Source organism: Typha angustifolia, chromosome 5, assembly GCF_048772165.1.
Source record: "Typha angustifolia cultivar Huaian chromosome 5, ASM4877216v1, whole genome shotgun sequence".
Taxonomy (NCBI): Eukaryota; Viridiplantae; Streptophyta; class Magnoliopsida; order Poales; family Typhaceae; genus Typha; species Typha angustifolia.
In genome coordinates, this window is record NC_133243.1 from 4,062,002 (window position 1) to 4,078,975 (window position 16,974).

Consider the following 16,974-nt stretch of genomic DNA (forward strand, 5'->3'; position numbering starts at 1 on the left):
AACTCCTCGTTCTCTCTCTACCCTTCTCTCTTTCTCTCTCTCTAGCACCGCTCTCTTTCTCTCCTCGCCGACGGCTTCTCGTTGTCGCCGTCGTCGCCGCCGCACCACCTTCTCTCTCTCTTACCCTCCTCTCTCTCTCTCTCTCTCTCTCTCTCTCTCTCTCTCTCTTGAGCTCTTTCCCTTCTCTTATCAACGCCAGCCGCCGCTGTCGCTGTCGCCGTTGCCACCGCCGCAGCCTAGGTGAGCCTCCCTTCCTTCTCCTCCTTCTTCTTCTTCTTCTTCTTCTTTCTTCTTTCTTTCTTTCTCTTCTCCTTCCTCTCTTCTTCTTCTCCATTCTTGGCCTCCTCCTCCTCTTGTTGTGTAGCAGACAGTGTTGGAAGAGGACTATTATTATTATTTTTTTATATAATTACTTCCTAATGATAAGTAACATAGTCTATTTAGATAATTAATTATTTTGATAATTTATAACTAATATAATTTTACTAAGCATTTTAGTATAATAATTTATTAATTACAATTATAAATATTGCCTATAAATTTATTTAGAGTTTTAGTTATTATTTATTAGTGAATATATGTAGTCTTATATTTATATTTAACTTATATTATATATGTCTATTTTTAGTATATTAGTATTGTCTAATAGTTTGTATAAAATGGAATATTAGAATTGCAGATTATTTTTGTATAATAGGATAATGATTATTTTATGTATAATCTAGGATTAGTTAAATAAGAGTAAGTATTACAAAATAACTAGTAATAATATTATTCTATAATTATTTTTTTATTAAATCATATATATAGACGTCTTGGTTATTTATAAAAAGGAGATAAATTACTATATACTTATTTTCTATAATTACCAAATTAGGATTTTATTAAATAAATATAAATAGCATATTAATATTGCCATAATTAAATTTATCCTATAAATCTAATCAATATTAAACCTAATAAAATATCATATTTTACTCGAACGAATTATAATTAGATAAACAACTAACTTTATGTTACTTAAACATTTTCCGACTCTGAACCCCTGTTATTTGAGACCCTGAGGATCTCACCAGCGTCGAGTGGCAGTTGATTGATGGACCCGAGGGATACGTGTGTTGAGTCTTCTGATAAGATGTGAGTAGTCTTATCCCCTAGATCCCTTTCTCAAATTAGGATATATTACATATTATGTACATGCATAATTTTGGCTTCTAGCATGATTATATGACTTTATATAGAGATGATTTCAGTCAAGCATATTTTATCATGCATTTGATTAGACTGATCTGGGATATGAGTACATTGGTGATATATAGAGATGATTGGAGATGATTATGCTGTTATGATTTTATGTCGGGATGATTTCTATCATGAGTATGCATGTGGTAGATTAGCATAAGTATGCATGTGTTAGATACATGGTTGGAGTTTGCATTACATCATTTTGCTCTTGATTCCTATTCCACCTAAATTCCGGTTATGCATTGACTTGTTATTGTACTGGATATATGCATATGATTTGTCATTTAAAAAGGAAAGCATGAAATGTGATTGATAGGATAGTTGATAGAAAACGTGAGGATACCCGAGTGGGCGCGAGGGTTAGGATGCGCTTGGTGGATGATTGATCGCTCGACATGGTCGCGATCCTGTTGGCCTTACGTCCGAGGTCGTTAGTCTGTGTGCGCAGCAGACATTCGGACACATGCCGTTCGCCAGGGCATATGTGGCGAGTTATCCTCACGAGATTTCTATCAGCTAAAAGGGTGCCCGGTCTGGATGGATGTTGATACCCTTAGCGGATGGCAGGGTATGATTATATTTGAGATACTCCTTGCGGATGGCAGAGTATGCTCTGAGCCTTCGGGCATGATGTTGAGATCGGGTACCGGGTGTTGACTGTGCACAGTGGTCTAGTATGATGATGACATATAGAGATGACATTGATGATTGAGATGTTGAGAAATGCATATAATTTCATTATCATCTGATTACCTGATTATCGAGTGGTCAATATACATCACATATGATTGCATTTGATATCTTAACATGGTCATGATCGGCATGCATCATGTGTCATATTTGATAGAGAGTTATGATGATTATATGACATGGAGATTTATTTATTCATTGTCGAGGATTGTATATTTTTATCAGTATGACATGTTATCTACTTTTTATTTATATATTATTGAGGATACATTTATATACTCATTCATGACATGATGGTGCTTTCTGATTCATATTATCCAGTACATGATTTACTCTCTGTTTGGCATCACTAATTCGGGGTAAGGTCTATTCACTGAGCCTTTTGCTCATGACTCTCTTTATTTCTTTTCTAACCCCTCAGATATGTGGTACGTGATAGCGACTTGAGAAGATATTTTAGAGTGATGATGAGGTGAGCTATAGATGCGAGATGGCATAGATGATAGTTTATATAGAAATTGAGTTGTACCAGTATTTGATATTTGTACTCTTTTGTATTAGACGATGATTTGTATAATATAGGTCGAATCATAGTGTACTCTTGTATCAGTTGTTTAGTTGTATCTTGATGGTTTGTTGTGGCCTGTGTGGGTCCTGCCAGATTATGTAGCGGTCTAGTGTGTATTATTGTGTATTTTGATATTCATATGTTAACAGGTTTATTTGGTTAAGAGTATGATTTATTTGGTGATGGATTATGTGATCATGGATATGTTAGCAGGTGTTATTTGATGATGTCATGATTGTATGTGCACAGGAGTGTATCTGTGCGTGACGGGCCCCGCCTGACCTGTCGCGTGCGCCGCGCGTGCCGTGTGGGCGCGTGGGCGTGTGGGCGTGCACATGTCCGTGCCGGGCGGGGGGCGTTACATCTACAGTTGGCAAAGTTTTTTCTAACTTTTAATCTCCCTCGACTATCGAGCTATCCCTCTTCTTTGGGATCACGACCACTTCGTTCCCTTCGTCTACTTCTCTTAGTCACATCCACTATCCACCTTCATCTCCATAACCATCAATAACCCTAACATCCACTCTACCCGTCACCACCACCATCACCCACGTTATTCCATGTTTTCGTCCCTGTTACAGTTTGAATCTGCAGAGGGTGTAAATACGAAAAATTGTAGATCAGGAAGTTATGGATCCAACCCAATTGGTTTCGTAATTTTCTAACTAGATATCTGACAAATATTTTCCCATAGTTGCACGGACTGATTCCTATAATATATTCAGATCTTGAAGGAATCATAGCGTAGCCTATCTTTGGTTCTAGATCTTATCATGTGGTATCAGAGCAGGTGAATCTTAGACCTCCATTGATGGTTGAAACAAAGAATATGACATTAACAAGGAGACCTATGGAGAGCACACCGACAAGAGAGGACTCGATACATGATGATTCTAACCGTGAGGGCGATTCCTTTGGAGCGACCACGGCATGACTGAGACAACCAACGTCCATGGGTTTGAATATGGATGAACTTAGGGGCATACTCTAAATATTGTTGCATAGAGTTGACAACATGCAAAAGGATCACAATGAATTCAAGAAATATGTCGTGAATTGATTAGGTTCGTCATCTCCTTGACGATAAACGAAGTTTCAAGAAGGACCAGCGGTGGGACCTCATCGAACCGATACCCTCTAGGTCTAGGTGCGTCATATGAGTGTCAATGATCCCCTTCTACTTATGCCTTCACATCATCCCCTATCTCCGTTACAAAACCCAAGACCGGAGGTGGTGGAACCCGAGAGGCGTGCGACACTGGTGCGCTTCATCGATGAGGAGGATTAGCACTATGAGAATGAGGTCGATCCCTATGAAGATGGTGATAGACATGCTCAAGGATTTAGAGAAGATGATCAACATGCACAAAGGTTTAGACCTGATTCAAGAATCTTTCGCAAACCCGACAATGCTATTCGAGGGAGAACTGCACACTTGGACTTTCCAAAATTCCAAGGCGGTGATCCAATGGATTGGGTGTTTCAAGTTGAACAATATTTTGATTGTCAAAGTACAATAGAAGATGCAAAAGTCCAGATGGCAAGCTTTCACCTCCAAGGACGGTATTATATTGGTATAGATCGGTTATTCATGATGATGGATTTACCGGATGGACTGATTTTTGTAGGAGGATTACACGAAGATTTAGGACAGTGGCATATGAAGATTTTACTGCCACATTAAGCAAAATGGTTCAGAGGATGACCGTATTGGAGTACCAAGCTGAGTTTAAAAGAGTTAGTAGTCGTTGTGAGCCTCCTTGGCCCAAATAGACATTGATGATCACATTTATTTCGAGGCTACGAGAGGAGATACAAGCAGATGTTTGTGCTCTATGTCCTACTAATCTTAAGGAGGTCTTTGAGAAGGCCATAAGGATGGAACAAAAATATAGGGCTCTAAGAACGGCAGCAGAAAACAATTGGGGCAACCGAGATGGGCGGTTTGCACCTAGAACATCGGTTGGAAATTCTACGGTTTCAAAAATAGCGGCTACGAGTACTAGACCATGACCACCTTTGAGATCTTCTTCTGATGCTAGAGGAGGCACAAGACCCCCTGTTTGAACTCTCACACCTGCCTAGGTGGAGGAGCAAAGAACGAAGGGCTTTTGCTTTCGATCTGATGAGCGTTTCACCCCTGGTCATATGTATTCTAAACTGATCGGGAGTGTGATGCTTATCAACGGTCTTGAGAAGGATGATGAGGTTGTTGATGATGGAGAGTGTCCAAAGGAGGTCCATGAGGAGACCGTTGAGGAGGGCGTGGAGGAAGATATCCAAGCTAAAATATCGACGCATGCATATTCGAGTATTTCCACGCTGAGGACGTTACGAGTAGATGGACTCGTTAGAAGGTATTATGTGCACATCCTCATCGATTCGGAGAGTACACACAACTTTCTAGACGAGACGTTAGTGAGGAGATTGGGTTTGGATGCCCAACCAACCATGGGATTTGACGTTGCTATTGAAGACGGCACGAAGCTTAAGGAAGAGAGCTTGTATCGCGGGGTCAGTATACGGGTGCAAGGACACGATATTATTGTGGACTTATATCCGTTGGTGCTGCGAGGAGCGGACATTGTCCTTGGTGCTTAGTGGTTATAAAGTTTGGGACCCGTTATATTTAATTTTCGAAGAATATAAACAAGGAAACAAAGATGTGCGGCTTGATTGTGTTCGGTCTTCGTCGATTCCTGTGATGCAGCCTATGATGAGGCTGCCTTATGCGTACCATTTGGCCTATCTTCAGTTAGGACCAGCGGGAGGTGATCTCAAAAGAGTTTAGGTACTATCATTGAATTGTCTAATTTATTAGATAACTTTTTTAGACTATTTGAGAAGCTACCAGAGTTGCTATCGAGAAGAGCGGCGGACCATTATATAGAGACTATACCCGGGGCTGCATCGGCGAACGTGAGGCCATATCGGTATCCACATGTGCAAAAAAAAGTTATCTCAAAGATGGTAGCCGAGATGTTAGAGCAAGGCCTCATACAACCAAGTCATAGCTCATACTCATCCCCCGTGTTTTTGGTGCGAAAAAAGGACGGAACACGGCGTTTTGTGTCGACTATCGAGCATTAAATACTATTATTGTTAATGACTGGTATCTCATTCCACTTATCGAGGAGTTGTTGGACGAGCTTGTCCTACGACTATATTTAGTAAGCTTGACTTGAGGGCCAAGTATCATCAAATTAGAGTTCACCCGGCAGATGTGCACAAAACTATATTTCGGACTCCGGATGGGCATTACAAGTTCCGAGTGATGCCTTTTGGTCTCACCAATACTCTAGCTACCTTTCAAGACCTCATGAATGATATAGTTTGGTCTCTCTTGCGAAGGTATGTCTTGATATTTTTTGACGATATTTTGGTGTATAGTAGGACTGAATTGGAGCATTGGCGACATTTGGAGGATGTACTAAATTTGTTGAAGCAAAACCAATTAAAGATCAAAAAGTCTTAGTGCCTATGGGGAGTACCACAAGTGAAATATTTAGGTCACATCATTTCAGCGGATGGTGTAGCGGCGAATCCTCAAAAGGTTGCATGTATGACTGCTTAGCCTATTCCTACTACTATCATCAGATTGAGAGGATTTTTGGGACTAACCGGATATTATCACCGATTCATTGCCGGATATGGCAAGATCGCTGCTCCTCTCACTTCTTTATTGAAGGACTTCTTTAGATGGATGGATAAAGCCATTATAGCCTTTGAAAAACTAAAAACAGCAATGACAACGGCACCCGTTTTAGCGCTACCGAACTTCAATAAAGAGTTCATTGTGAAATGTGATACATCGGGTGTTGGCATAAGAGCTGTACTAATACAAGAATGACATCCCATAGCTTTTCTTAGTAAGGCTTTGTCATACAATGACGACACTCGTTTTAGCGCTACCGGACTTCAACAAAGAATTCATTATAGAATGTGATGTGTCGGGTGTTTGCATAGGAGCTATGCTAATGTTAGGAAGACGTCCCATAGCTTTTCTTAGTAAGGCTTTGTCACAAAAATCTCAATAATTATCGATTTATGAGAGAGATGTTGATAATTCTGCATGCGGTGACAAAGTGGAGACCTTATTTGATCGGAAGACGTTTCATTACTTTATAGGACAGCGTATGCACACTCCAGCATAGCAAAGATGGGTCACAAAATTGCTGGGGTATGATTATGAAATCCAATACAAGAAGGAAACAAAAAATAGAGTGGCGGATACACTATCGCGCCAACCCGATACTACTGAGCTTGCACCCTATTCTTCTCCTACCTTTCCCTTCCTTGATGAGCTATATATAAAATTACAAATATCGCATAATCAACCCTACAGAAGAATGCAATATGAATTAGTTACAAATTCAAAAATAATTTACATCATATTTACTAAATAGACTTACGATTCAGCCTATTTCGAGCAATTGGCTTCCAAGCAAAATACCATATATTTGTAGTGCAAAAGTACGCATCATCTGTTGACCCGTCTCATCTGCATATATAATTGAGTTTACATAAGTATGTCATGTACATAATTAAATAACTCTGTAAAAAATAACTTTCTAATTAGACCTACCTTCTCAGCACTAAATTGAGATATAAGAGTTACGAGAGTGTCTTTCCGGAACTTGATAACACCAGCCCATCGAAATATTCTAAGAGTTAGGGAAATTGAGTTTCAAAATTTGCCAATACTCTAGGAACCAAACCTGTGATGAGAAAAATAAAGATAGTTAAAAAAAAATCTAAAATAAATAAGTTTACAATTATCAACATAATCATGATTATCGTCAATACAACGGTATATCCACTCATGAACACTCCATTGGCCAAACTCCTTATCGCCATTTTGGAGTTGACCTTCTCAACCGTAAATTGGAGGGAATGGAAGAGAAAGTTATGGATAGCCAATCTCCAATTATATTTACAAATATATTGAAGATTTTTAATATAAGGGATAAGCTCTAAGGGGCAAGTATAATTACTTTAACAAAATGAGGAAAGTAAAGATAGTTAAAATAAAATAGTATTGAAAATTAACAAAATGTACACTTTAACAAAATCAATGACACTCTCATCGTTCAAAGGTGACAACTTCTCTAACACAATCTCCATTTATTTTATCATTATTGTCATTCCACGAATAAAATATCTATTTACAAAAGGAATGTTGTACAATTCTTTATTCACTTTTCCACCTTCCGGATTACTCATTTTGGAGACTACATTTTCACCATTTAAAGGTAATTCAAGAATTACGGTAGTTTCCACTTCCTTCGACTGAAAGCTTACATTGCTCAAAAATAAATGTTGATCTATTCCTCCATCTATTAATTACCCCTCAAAAGAGTGGTGTGTCTTATGCGACATTAGAAAAGTCAAATAAAGAAGTGTTTGACTTAATTGAAGTCCTTTCAATTCACCGCGATTAGTGAATTCTCTCCTTAGTCTTTACCATTATATTTATTCAAATTATCTACAGAAATCGTAGGAATATAATATTTCAAACATCCAGCAGGTATTTAAGTGTACAACATAGAAAATATACATCTAATTTTGCTAATTAATATCTAAATAACATATATAAATGTTGTCAATAAACGATGAAACCAAAATAACAACTTTGAAACCAAAATAATAAGGATGAATATTATCAATAAATTGTGAGAACTAGAAATAACAATGAGGTATATTGTCAATAAATTACAAAACCTAAATAAAAACAAGTACGAATTTTGCCAATAAACTACGAAACCTAAATAACAACAATAACGAATTTCATCATTAAACTGCAAAACCTAAATAACAATAAAGATGAATTTCGTCAATAAATTGTGAAACTTAAATAATAATAAGGATGAATTTTGTCAATAAACTATGAAACCTAAATAACAATGACGAATTTTGTTAATAAACTACGAAACCTAATTAACAACAAGGATAAATTTTGTTAATAAACTATTAAACCAAAATAACAAAGACGAATTTTGTCAATACTACGAAATCTAAATAACAAAAACAACAAATTTTATTAATAAACTGTGAAACCAATATAACAACAAGGACGAATTTTGTTAATAAACTGCGAAACCTAATTAACTTTTATAAATAAATTACGAAATGAAAATAACAAGAACGAATTTTGTAAATAAATTTTGCTAATTTAATTAAGAAAGCAACATCAATATTACATCACAATTATTCATATCTTTTCATATTCACTAAAAAATGGTGATCCCACGAAATTGCCTTACAAATCGTTACAAATTGGAAAAATCTTCACTATAGAATACAAACAAAAACAAAGAACTCCGACAATAATTTAAAATTTTTTTTTTAAATAATAACCTTAATGCTACTAGTCAAAAAATGGAACGAAAGATCTTGTTTGCTAATCGGCGATGAAGAATACCTTTAGAGAGAATCATATACGAAATTTCGGTGAGAGACCGATCGATAAAGTAAAAACTTTAAAGTAGAAGTACAAATAACCTAAAAAAATAAAATTATAAAAATAGAGTTAACAATAATTTATAAAAATATAAAATGAGAAAAATATATGATGAGAAGAATAATACAAATACATGAAGGGAGTTAATCTTTTTTTTTGTTTTGATGATTCTCTGATCCAAGCATCTACGAAAGTTTTCAGTTCTTCACATGGAACAATAAATAATAAAAAATTATCAAGCAAGTACAAATTATATATATATATATATATATATATATATATATATATATATATAGCTAGGTTTTATAAGATTTCTACGGATTCTCAGGTCTCATTTTAAGTGTTAGTAATATTCTTAAAAAAAAAGTGTTAGCAATATCGATAGCTGCCTAACTAGCTAGCTAGGTAGCCCTAGCTTCGTCTTTGTAGGAAGTAATAATTCCAGTTTACAGAGAGTGTATTAATTCATGAAGTGACAACACATTAATATGGATTCAAAAACAAGAAGAGATTTAAATGCTGGTTTGCGTTCTAGAGTGACTCCTAGCATAGTTCAGGTGGGTACCACGACGAGGCCGCGGTTTAAGCAGCACGGGGCGATGGTCCGCAGTGCAAGAGGACGACGACGACGCGGCGGCTTTAGGAGGAAGACGAGCACGGTGTAGCAGCTTGAGGAGGAGCTGGTTTGCCGAAAGAGAGCTCAGCTAAGGGTTTGAGGGTTTGAGCGGCTGTGAAATTTGGGATGGGAAGTTGGGACCTAGGGTTTTGACTTGAGAAATTCGTTTTACACTGAGCCTATCGAGCCGAGCCTAAGCGAGCCGGCTCCAGCTCAGGCTCGGCTCGAAATTATTTTTGACCCTTTTAACCCGGCTAAGGCTTGGCTCAGCTCTGCCCGAGCCGCTTATTTATTTTGACAGTCTATAGCCATTGGATAAAGATCTAATGGCTAATTTAAAGATCTAACGGTAGCTATTGAATAAAGATTTAACGGCTAATTTCAAAGATTAATGCAACTCAGCAGGTAAAATCTAATGCTACTCAGCAGATTTAATGGCTAATTTAATAAATATTATATTTAAGCCGAGCCTGAGCGAGCCAGCTCCAACTCAGGCTCGGCTCAAAATTGATTTTGAGCCTTCTAATCCGTCTCGGGCTCGGCTCAGCTCTAGCCTGTCCGAGCTCGAGCTTCAGTCGAGCCGAGCCCGAGCCGCTCGTTTATTTTGATAGCCCTAGTCCGAATATTTATTAAAAGCAGCTCCTTTCCTTTGGTCGAACAAAATCTCCTCCGGCTCCTCCGTCCGCCTCCTCATCCGGCCTCCCCTTCTCGTTCGACAAGCTGCCGCCGCCGCCTCCTCCTCCTCCTCCTCCTTAGGCAAGCCGCCGCCTCCTCCTCCTCCTTCAGCAAGCCGCCGCCTCCTCCTCCTCCTTCGGCAAGCCGCCTTCGCCGCCTCCTCCTCCTTCGGCAAGTCGCCTTCGCCGCCTCCTCCTTCGGCAAGTCGCCTTCGTGTCCTCCTCCTTAGGCAAGCCGCCTTCGTGTCCTCCTCCTTCGGCAAGCCGCCTTCGTGTCCTCCTCCTTCGGCAAGCCGCCTTCGTGTCCTCCTCCTTCGGCAAGCCGCCGCCTTTTCCTCCTCTTTCATCCTACTACTCCATCAACCTCCTCGCAAGCCGCCGCCTCCAATCAGGTTCGGACTCGGGCTCGGTCTCGAGCTCGGCTCAAACTTATAATAATAACAGAGTTTTAGTTAGGTTGTTATTTTTGTCTTTGTCTAGGTAAGTAAATTTAAAATCCTAAAAGACCCTACTCCTCTCCTGCTTGCAGCCGCCACGATGCCGCGTCCGGAGCTCCAGGCTCCTCCGGAGATATTCTACAATGAGGCGGAGTCCCGCAAGTACACTACATCATCTCGCATAATCGAAATCCAAGTCAGTTATCGATTTCTTTACGTCTTCTTGATACCTGTGGGATTTATGTACTCTAATTGGTTTTGATTGATTGAATAGTACAGGCACGGATATCTGAGAGAGCATTAGAGCTTCTTGATCTTCCAGATGATGGAGTTCCAAAACTCCTACTCGACATAGGTTAATTATTCTACGTATACGTCCATAGCTTTTTTTTATTGGATTTCACCAATAATTAGGGTTTAAATTTATTCGTTCTGTAGTTTCAGTATTTCTAGTTTCTTCTTCTACCTTGCTGATTTTTTTTTTATGTTTCCATTGTTTTACTTCATTAATAGGTTGTGGATCTGGACTTAGTGGTGAGACCTTGTCTGAGAATGGGCACCATTGGATTGGCTATGATATTTCACAATCAATGCTTGGTATTTGTTATTTTTCTTATGAATTTGTTAATCTGTTGTTGATTTATATTTATGTTTTCATCTTCTTTATCATGAAATTTATCATATTAGATGTTGCATTGGAGCGTGAAGCTGAGGGTGATCTTTTACTTGCTGATATGGGCCAGGTAGGATGTAGGTTGCTTTGGAGTTCTTCCTTTTTCTCCTTTTGTTCTTTGTGGGTGTGGTTGGAAACTTCCTTCTAGTTGAATTGATTGGTGGTTCTATTATAAAATATTGTCAACTTAATCTGTGTCTGCTATTGGACGACTTCTGAATTGGATACACTTGAATACCAGGAATAGTGGTCTTTCATTGATGCTATTTCAGATACTAAAGTTTTCCGACATTTTTTGCTTCACCTTAACAACTATGAACTAAGGGTTGATTTATTTATAACTAAGAAGTCTTGTCTAGGAAACTTTTATTTTCATCTTTACATGTATCTTATTTTCCCAATTCATTATTGAACCTATGGTATGAGCTGGAAATTTTCTGTGTTTTCTAGTATAGTAGCACACTAGCCACTGCAGTGGAATGAATAAAAAACAATAAGTTGCATCCCACTTTGTGTGGTATTCTTCACCATCAGTCGAAGGCAAACAATGCCCTGTTACCGATTGATTTAAAAGAATTTAATTCCTTAAAATTGAACGATACAGCTCAAGAAAGTAAATATCAGTTAGAATGAATACACTACTCCTTAGGGCACCATTAATGCTTAGCATGACAGGAGTGTGAACCTTATAAGTTTGAGCACAAGAAGAAAACGGTCATTTCACATCATTTAGAGCATCCGTAACAGCTTATGAATTATGTTACTAACGACAATCTGGAACTCCAGGTTATCTGAAATTTGTATATAAATAATCTCAATAACCAATCCTCTGTACTTTTTGTATCTTACACGTTTTGAGAATACACTTCTTGAAGTGTGTAGAAACAAAGAATTCCCATAAGTAGTGTAATTTGCGATCATATAATTTATATTTCTATGAGATAGTGTTAGCTGAGATTTGAACTGGCCTGCATTTTGGAGTCTCCTATTCTGGAGCATATTGGTTGTTGTTTTGGACTGTCTCTATTTGCAGTCATAAGACTGATCCATTACCTAGTACTGCCGGTTCTCGTAGGTTTGCTACAAATAATTGGTTGGGTGCTGAGTAATCCTTCCAATATTTCTTCCTCAATTAAATCCAGTGGCAGGGTGATAATGGAAAGAGTAGGTGATGAATTTAGTCCGATTTATATGGATGTCTTTAAGAGTTCTCTTAAAGGTGCATACTTGTCTTCTACTTTATTCTCTTGTTAGGTAGGAATGCTATTAGAAATTGACACTTTGATAGATATGGTATCCTAGTTGTTGAGTTCCTGCTGCAATGTTGATGTTTGGAATGTATGTGGACTGATAATCCTTGCATTTGTTTTCATTTTAGATAGTTCTTAAAAGTTTCTTGCCATCTGTTCTCTTTGTTTTTGATAATCATGGCTTCTATTGAATGCTATAATATCTTCTATTGATGATTGATTTCTAATAGTAATTTTAACTCAGGGATTAGGATTACGACCTGGAGTTATTGATGGTGCAATCAGTATCTCAGCTGTTCAGGTAAGATAATTGCCCCTTGCTAATTTACAAATAGTCCAATTTTTTGACTTTTATTTGGTGGAAATAATTATTAATGCACAATGGTTCTTATTTTCTATTTGCAGTTACTTTAGAAGTAAATTTTCCCTGTGACTTGCTAATGCCATCTGGTGACTTTTAGCTTAGTTTAAATTTGTGTTTCCTACTTCAATGTAATTTCTCTTTTTCTTACATATGTTCTTTCTTTTTGGCTGAAGAACAAATCTAATTGATGCCGATACTGTTCAATATGCATTATTTCTTGAATAACTATTTTCTATAGATATCAGTGCACTTTCCAGATTCTTAGTTTCTGAGTCTTATAATAATCAGAGACTGGATCGTGCATGTGTATAACTATGAGTCTTAATGTCCTTAATTATCTTCTTCATTTCCAAGGCATCTTCTGGACGGAAGCTTTCTTGTTGATCTAGATATTAGCTTTTTCCTAGAAATATAGTATTTGTCTGAGTAAGAGTTTGCTTCTTCATGGAATTTCCCCGTTATTTATCTTCCATAAAATTCTACATTGCTGATTCTTAAAGATTTTTAATATATTCAGTGGTTGATAAATCTCGTCTTTTCTTTCTCAACAATAGTGGATTATTTGAATATTCCATATGGAATGACGAGTGCCTGTGTATGACAAAATAGAAGAATCAGCATCATAGTAGGAATAATTCCTACTTTCTAAAAGCTTGCTGTTAGAGAATAAAAGAATAAAAATGTCTCGAGCCCCGAAGTGAGGGGAATATTAGAATATAAAAGAATAAAACTGCCTTTCTTTATCAACTTAAGATTTTATAATTATTGGTTAGTTAATCTGTGCAAACTCCTAAAATATTTACATGTATTCATAAAGCTAAACATTTTAAATTTGAAATTCTGTATCATGATTACTTGCAAGTTGCAATTTCTACTGACACCGTTTTAGTCTTCTACTAAGCAACCATTGATAATTTTGTACTAGCTTTAGTAAAAGACACATGGAATCCTTATAGTGAAACCAATTTGGATGAAGATTGCAACAGGTCAGTGATCTTATGATCTCCCTTCTTGGAAGAAACTAAATAGGGTGGTTGGGATTTTTTTGAGCATTACATATTCAGCACTAATCTATTTGTATCTTAGTAGAGTTGTAGGATTATGATATTTGCCTCATATTGGAATGCAATGGCATTGTTGCGGTAGAATTTAATGTTTTGTTGGTTTAGAGTTAAGTATTTTTACCTACTTATTTTCATGTTGTCATTCAACTCATGCCTAGTATTTCTTTCCTTTCTTAAATTGACATAAGTGGATCTAACTGTATTCTTTTATGGTCATGATCATGATATTGGCTTTTGACTTGGTTGATTGCTATATCTATGCTGAATTATTTTTCACCTTATTGACTTCGGATTTTCCAGTGGTTATGTTATGCTGACAAGTCCTCACATGACCCAAGAATGCGACTAAAGTATGCGGTTCAGATTCTTTAATATTGTGTTACTTGACTTCGATCTTTTTGTTTCTTATCTTATTGCTACTATGATGTGCAAACTTTTCAGGGCCTTCTTTGGATCATTGTATAGATGCTTAGCAAGGGGTGCAAGAGCAGTTCTGCAACTTTATGCTGAAAATATGGACCAAAGTGAGATGATCATGACTTATGCCATGCGTGCAGGATTTGCTGGTGGTGTGGTCATTGATTGGCCTCACAGGTGGGGCGATTTAGTGGTTCACTAATTGTGGTTATTGTTCTTTTGTGGTGCATTGTCATGCCTTGCTATAATTTGTTCTCTACCACAGCATATTTTCATTAACATATGGTGGATTGTTTTATACAGTTAAATTCTTGCAATCATAACTTTATTGGCAAATAAATCATACTGATAATAAATTTCTCCTAACATGCTTACTTTAGTGGAACATGTTTCATGATGATATATAACTACTACCAACATTCTTCCTTTGTTGCGATATAGTTGTGAACTTGTGATTATAAATTATTTCTTCTAACATGCTATTTTGCATCAACATATTTAGATAGTGATTATATCTAATTATGCCTACAGAAAATAGTGATTTTACTGAATGATTACATATTCTGTTTACAATTTTGGGAAGTTTATGTTAGGTGCTTTTCTCTTGGCAACAACTTCAAGAAAGGTCTATTAAATAGGATTTTAATTTCTTGTACGCAAATATGCAATTATTTTTCATGTTTTAATATGATCATTCCTGGAAGTACTGATTTTCCTTGCAATGAACCTTACTACTTATACAATTTCAGTCACTTGCTACTTTTATTTGTGATTTCCCTTCAAGGAATACCAATCTTGATTTGTATTGCATGTGAACAACTTTTTTTCTCTGTAATAGGTGTTATAATACAGATATTTTTATTTGATGCTAGTTCAAAAGCAAGGAAGGCTTACCTTGTTCTTACTTGTGGTCCACCTTCCATGCAAACATGCCTTCCAAAGGGCAAAGGTGAAGATGGTGAGATGTGCAGTGATGATGATGGGAGTGGCGATGATGAAGGTCAAATGGTAAATTTGCATCGCAAATCCCTCTCCAAGCGTTATTTTCTTTTATCTCTTCCTGCATGATACTTCTAGTTTGTTCTATATTTATCTCTTATCTGTACCTTGATGTTAAAAGACTACTTCCCCTTCCCATGCTTATTTGTCAGTGGTGACATATGGCTAAAATCATACGACATGGTTTGTATTGAGTTGGTTGGACTACTATCTGCTGATTATTCCTCTAGCCAGAGTAGCAAATGTGAACAGGGAACTGCTTGGACCTTAAATATGTGGTTTCTAAATACTATCCCTATTCACTTGTATATCATCTTTTTGATTTGAGACAATCGATATTATGGCCCTGTTAACTATTGTATGGTTTAAATCTTTTCCAATAGATATTAGTCGACTGCACCATTCTTCTTCCTTTTTTTGTCCTTTGGAAAAGTAGAAGACAGCTACTACCATATTTCAGTTTTAATGTGCCTAACGACATTTTACTGTTTTGAATAGAAGTTCTAACAACTTGCTAAAATCTAATGATGTTCTCTGCATGAAAGCTATAATGTCCTCTGATACTGATACTCTGACCTCAAGATTCTGCTTGGAGCTGCTCATATTCACTTTCTCTTATTTTCCGATTGGACATTTACACATTGTAGAATCCTCACATTAAAATAAAGTACTCTATATTTATGGAACAGAGAATAAAATAGTACATATTGATATCTTCTTGATCCTTTGATGAAGTTAATTTTCAAATGCAGGTTGGCATGTATGAGCGAAATCGGCCAAGGAAGAAGTTTAAAGTAAATAAGAAGGGAAAAGGAAGGGAATGGGTATTGAAGAAGAAAGAGCAGATGAGAAGAAAAGGGAATGCTGTACCTCCGGACACAAAATACACAGCACGGAAACGAAAAGCACACTTCTAGCTCTTTGTTACTTGGATGCGAGCTTGATGCGGATATATGCTTTACGATGGATCATTCTGATGCTTTGGATGTGGTCAAACCATAAGGATGGGACCACAAGGGCTGAGATTGCATGGAGAGACTTTGTTTGATAAAATACAGAGGTAGTACCTTATTGATACTCTTGTCCATGGCGGCAAAAGTTCATTTTTCATCTAAAATGTGTTTATTTCCATTGTGAGTTAGAATTTCGGATCCCTTGTTCTATTTAATCTGTAAAACTATTGGTAAGTACTTCGATTTTGAATCAGAAAAAAAAAATTTCTATCTACTATGATGGTGCAAGCATTATACACTCTAACACTGCATCCATCATGGTTTGTCAGCAAACCTAGTATACCAGATTTCTTTAAGAAAGCATGGCTTGACTGCCTGATAAGTGTTAATGTTTCACAAGCAGTTGTTGCTTGGCAGCCACAAGGTTTCATGGCGGTTGGCAGATAGCTGAGTGATATGAAGTGGTTAACATAAAGAACGAAGTTTTTTGTTATATAGACATGAAGTATATGCAAAATAGAAAAATGAACAGGGACATGGCATCCGTTTCAGTAATGCTTGCAT

At 37.1% G+C, this 16,974-nt stretch overlaps 1 protein-coding gene and 1 long non-coding RNA gene across 2 annotated transcripts; one reads left to right on the forward strand and one right to left on the reverse strand.

Moving 5' to 3' along the window:
* Positions 1–6,607: 6,607 nt before the first annotated feature.
* LOC140760135 (uncharacterized) lies at positions 6,608–10,064 on the reverse strand. Its single transcript, XR_012104335.1, has 4 exons — positions 9,529–10,064; positions 7,089–7,221; positions 6,916–7,004; positions 6,608–6,842 (listed from the first exon to the last, which is right to left on the reverse strand). It is a non-coding gene; the product is annotated as an uncharacterized lncRNA (long non-coding RNA).
* Positions 10,065–10,318: 254 nt separating this feature from the next.
* Positions 10,319–16,684, forward strand: LOC140760134 (18S rRNA (guanine-N(7))-methyltransferase RID2). Its single transcript, XM_073096961.1, has 10 exons — positions 10,319–10,645; positions 10,783–10,886; positions 10,970–11,045; positions 11,204–11,287; positions 11,378–11,433; positions 12,858–12,914; positions 14,342–14,391; positions 14,483–14,635; positions 15,331–15,466; positions 16,210–16,684. Exons 2-10 carry the CDS (start codon positions 10,791–10,793, stop codon positions 16,372–16,374), a joined length of 873 nt encoding a protein of 290 aa, XP_072953062.1. The 5' UTR covers positions 10,319–10,645; positions 10,783–10,790; the 3' UTR covers positions 16,375–16,684.
* The last annotated feature ends 290 nt before the right edge of the window (positions 16,685–16,974 follow it).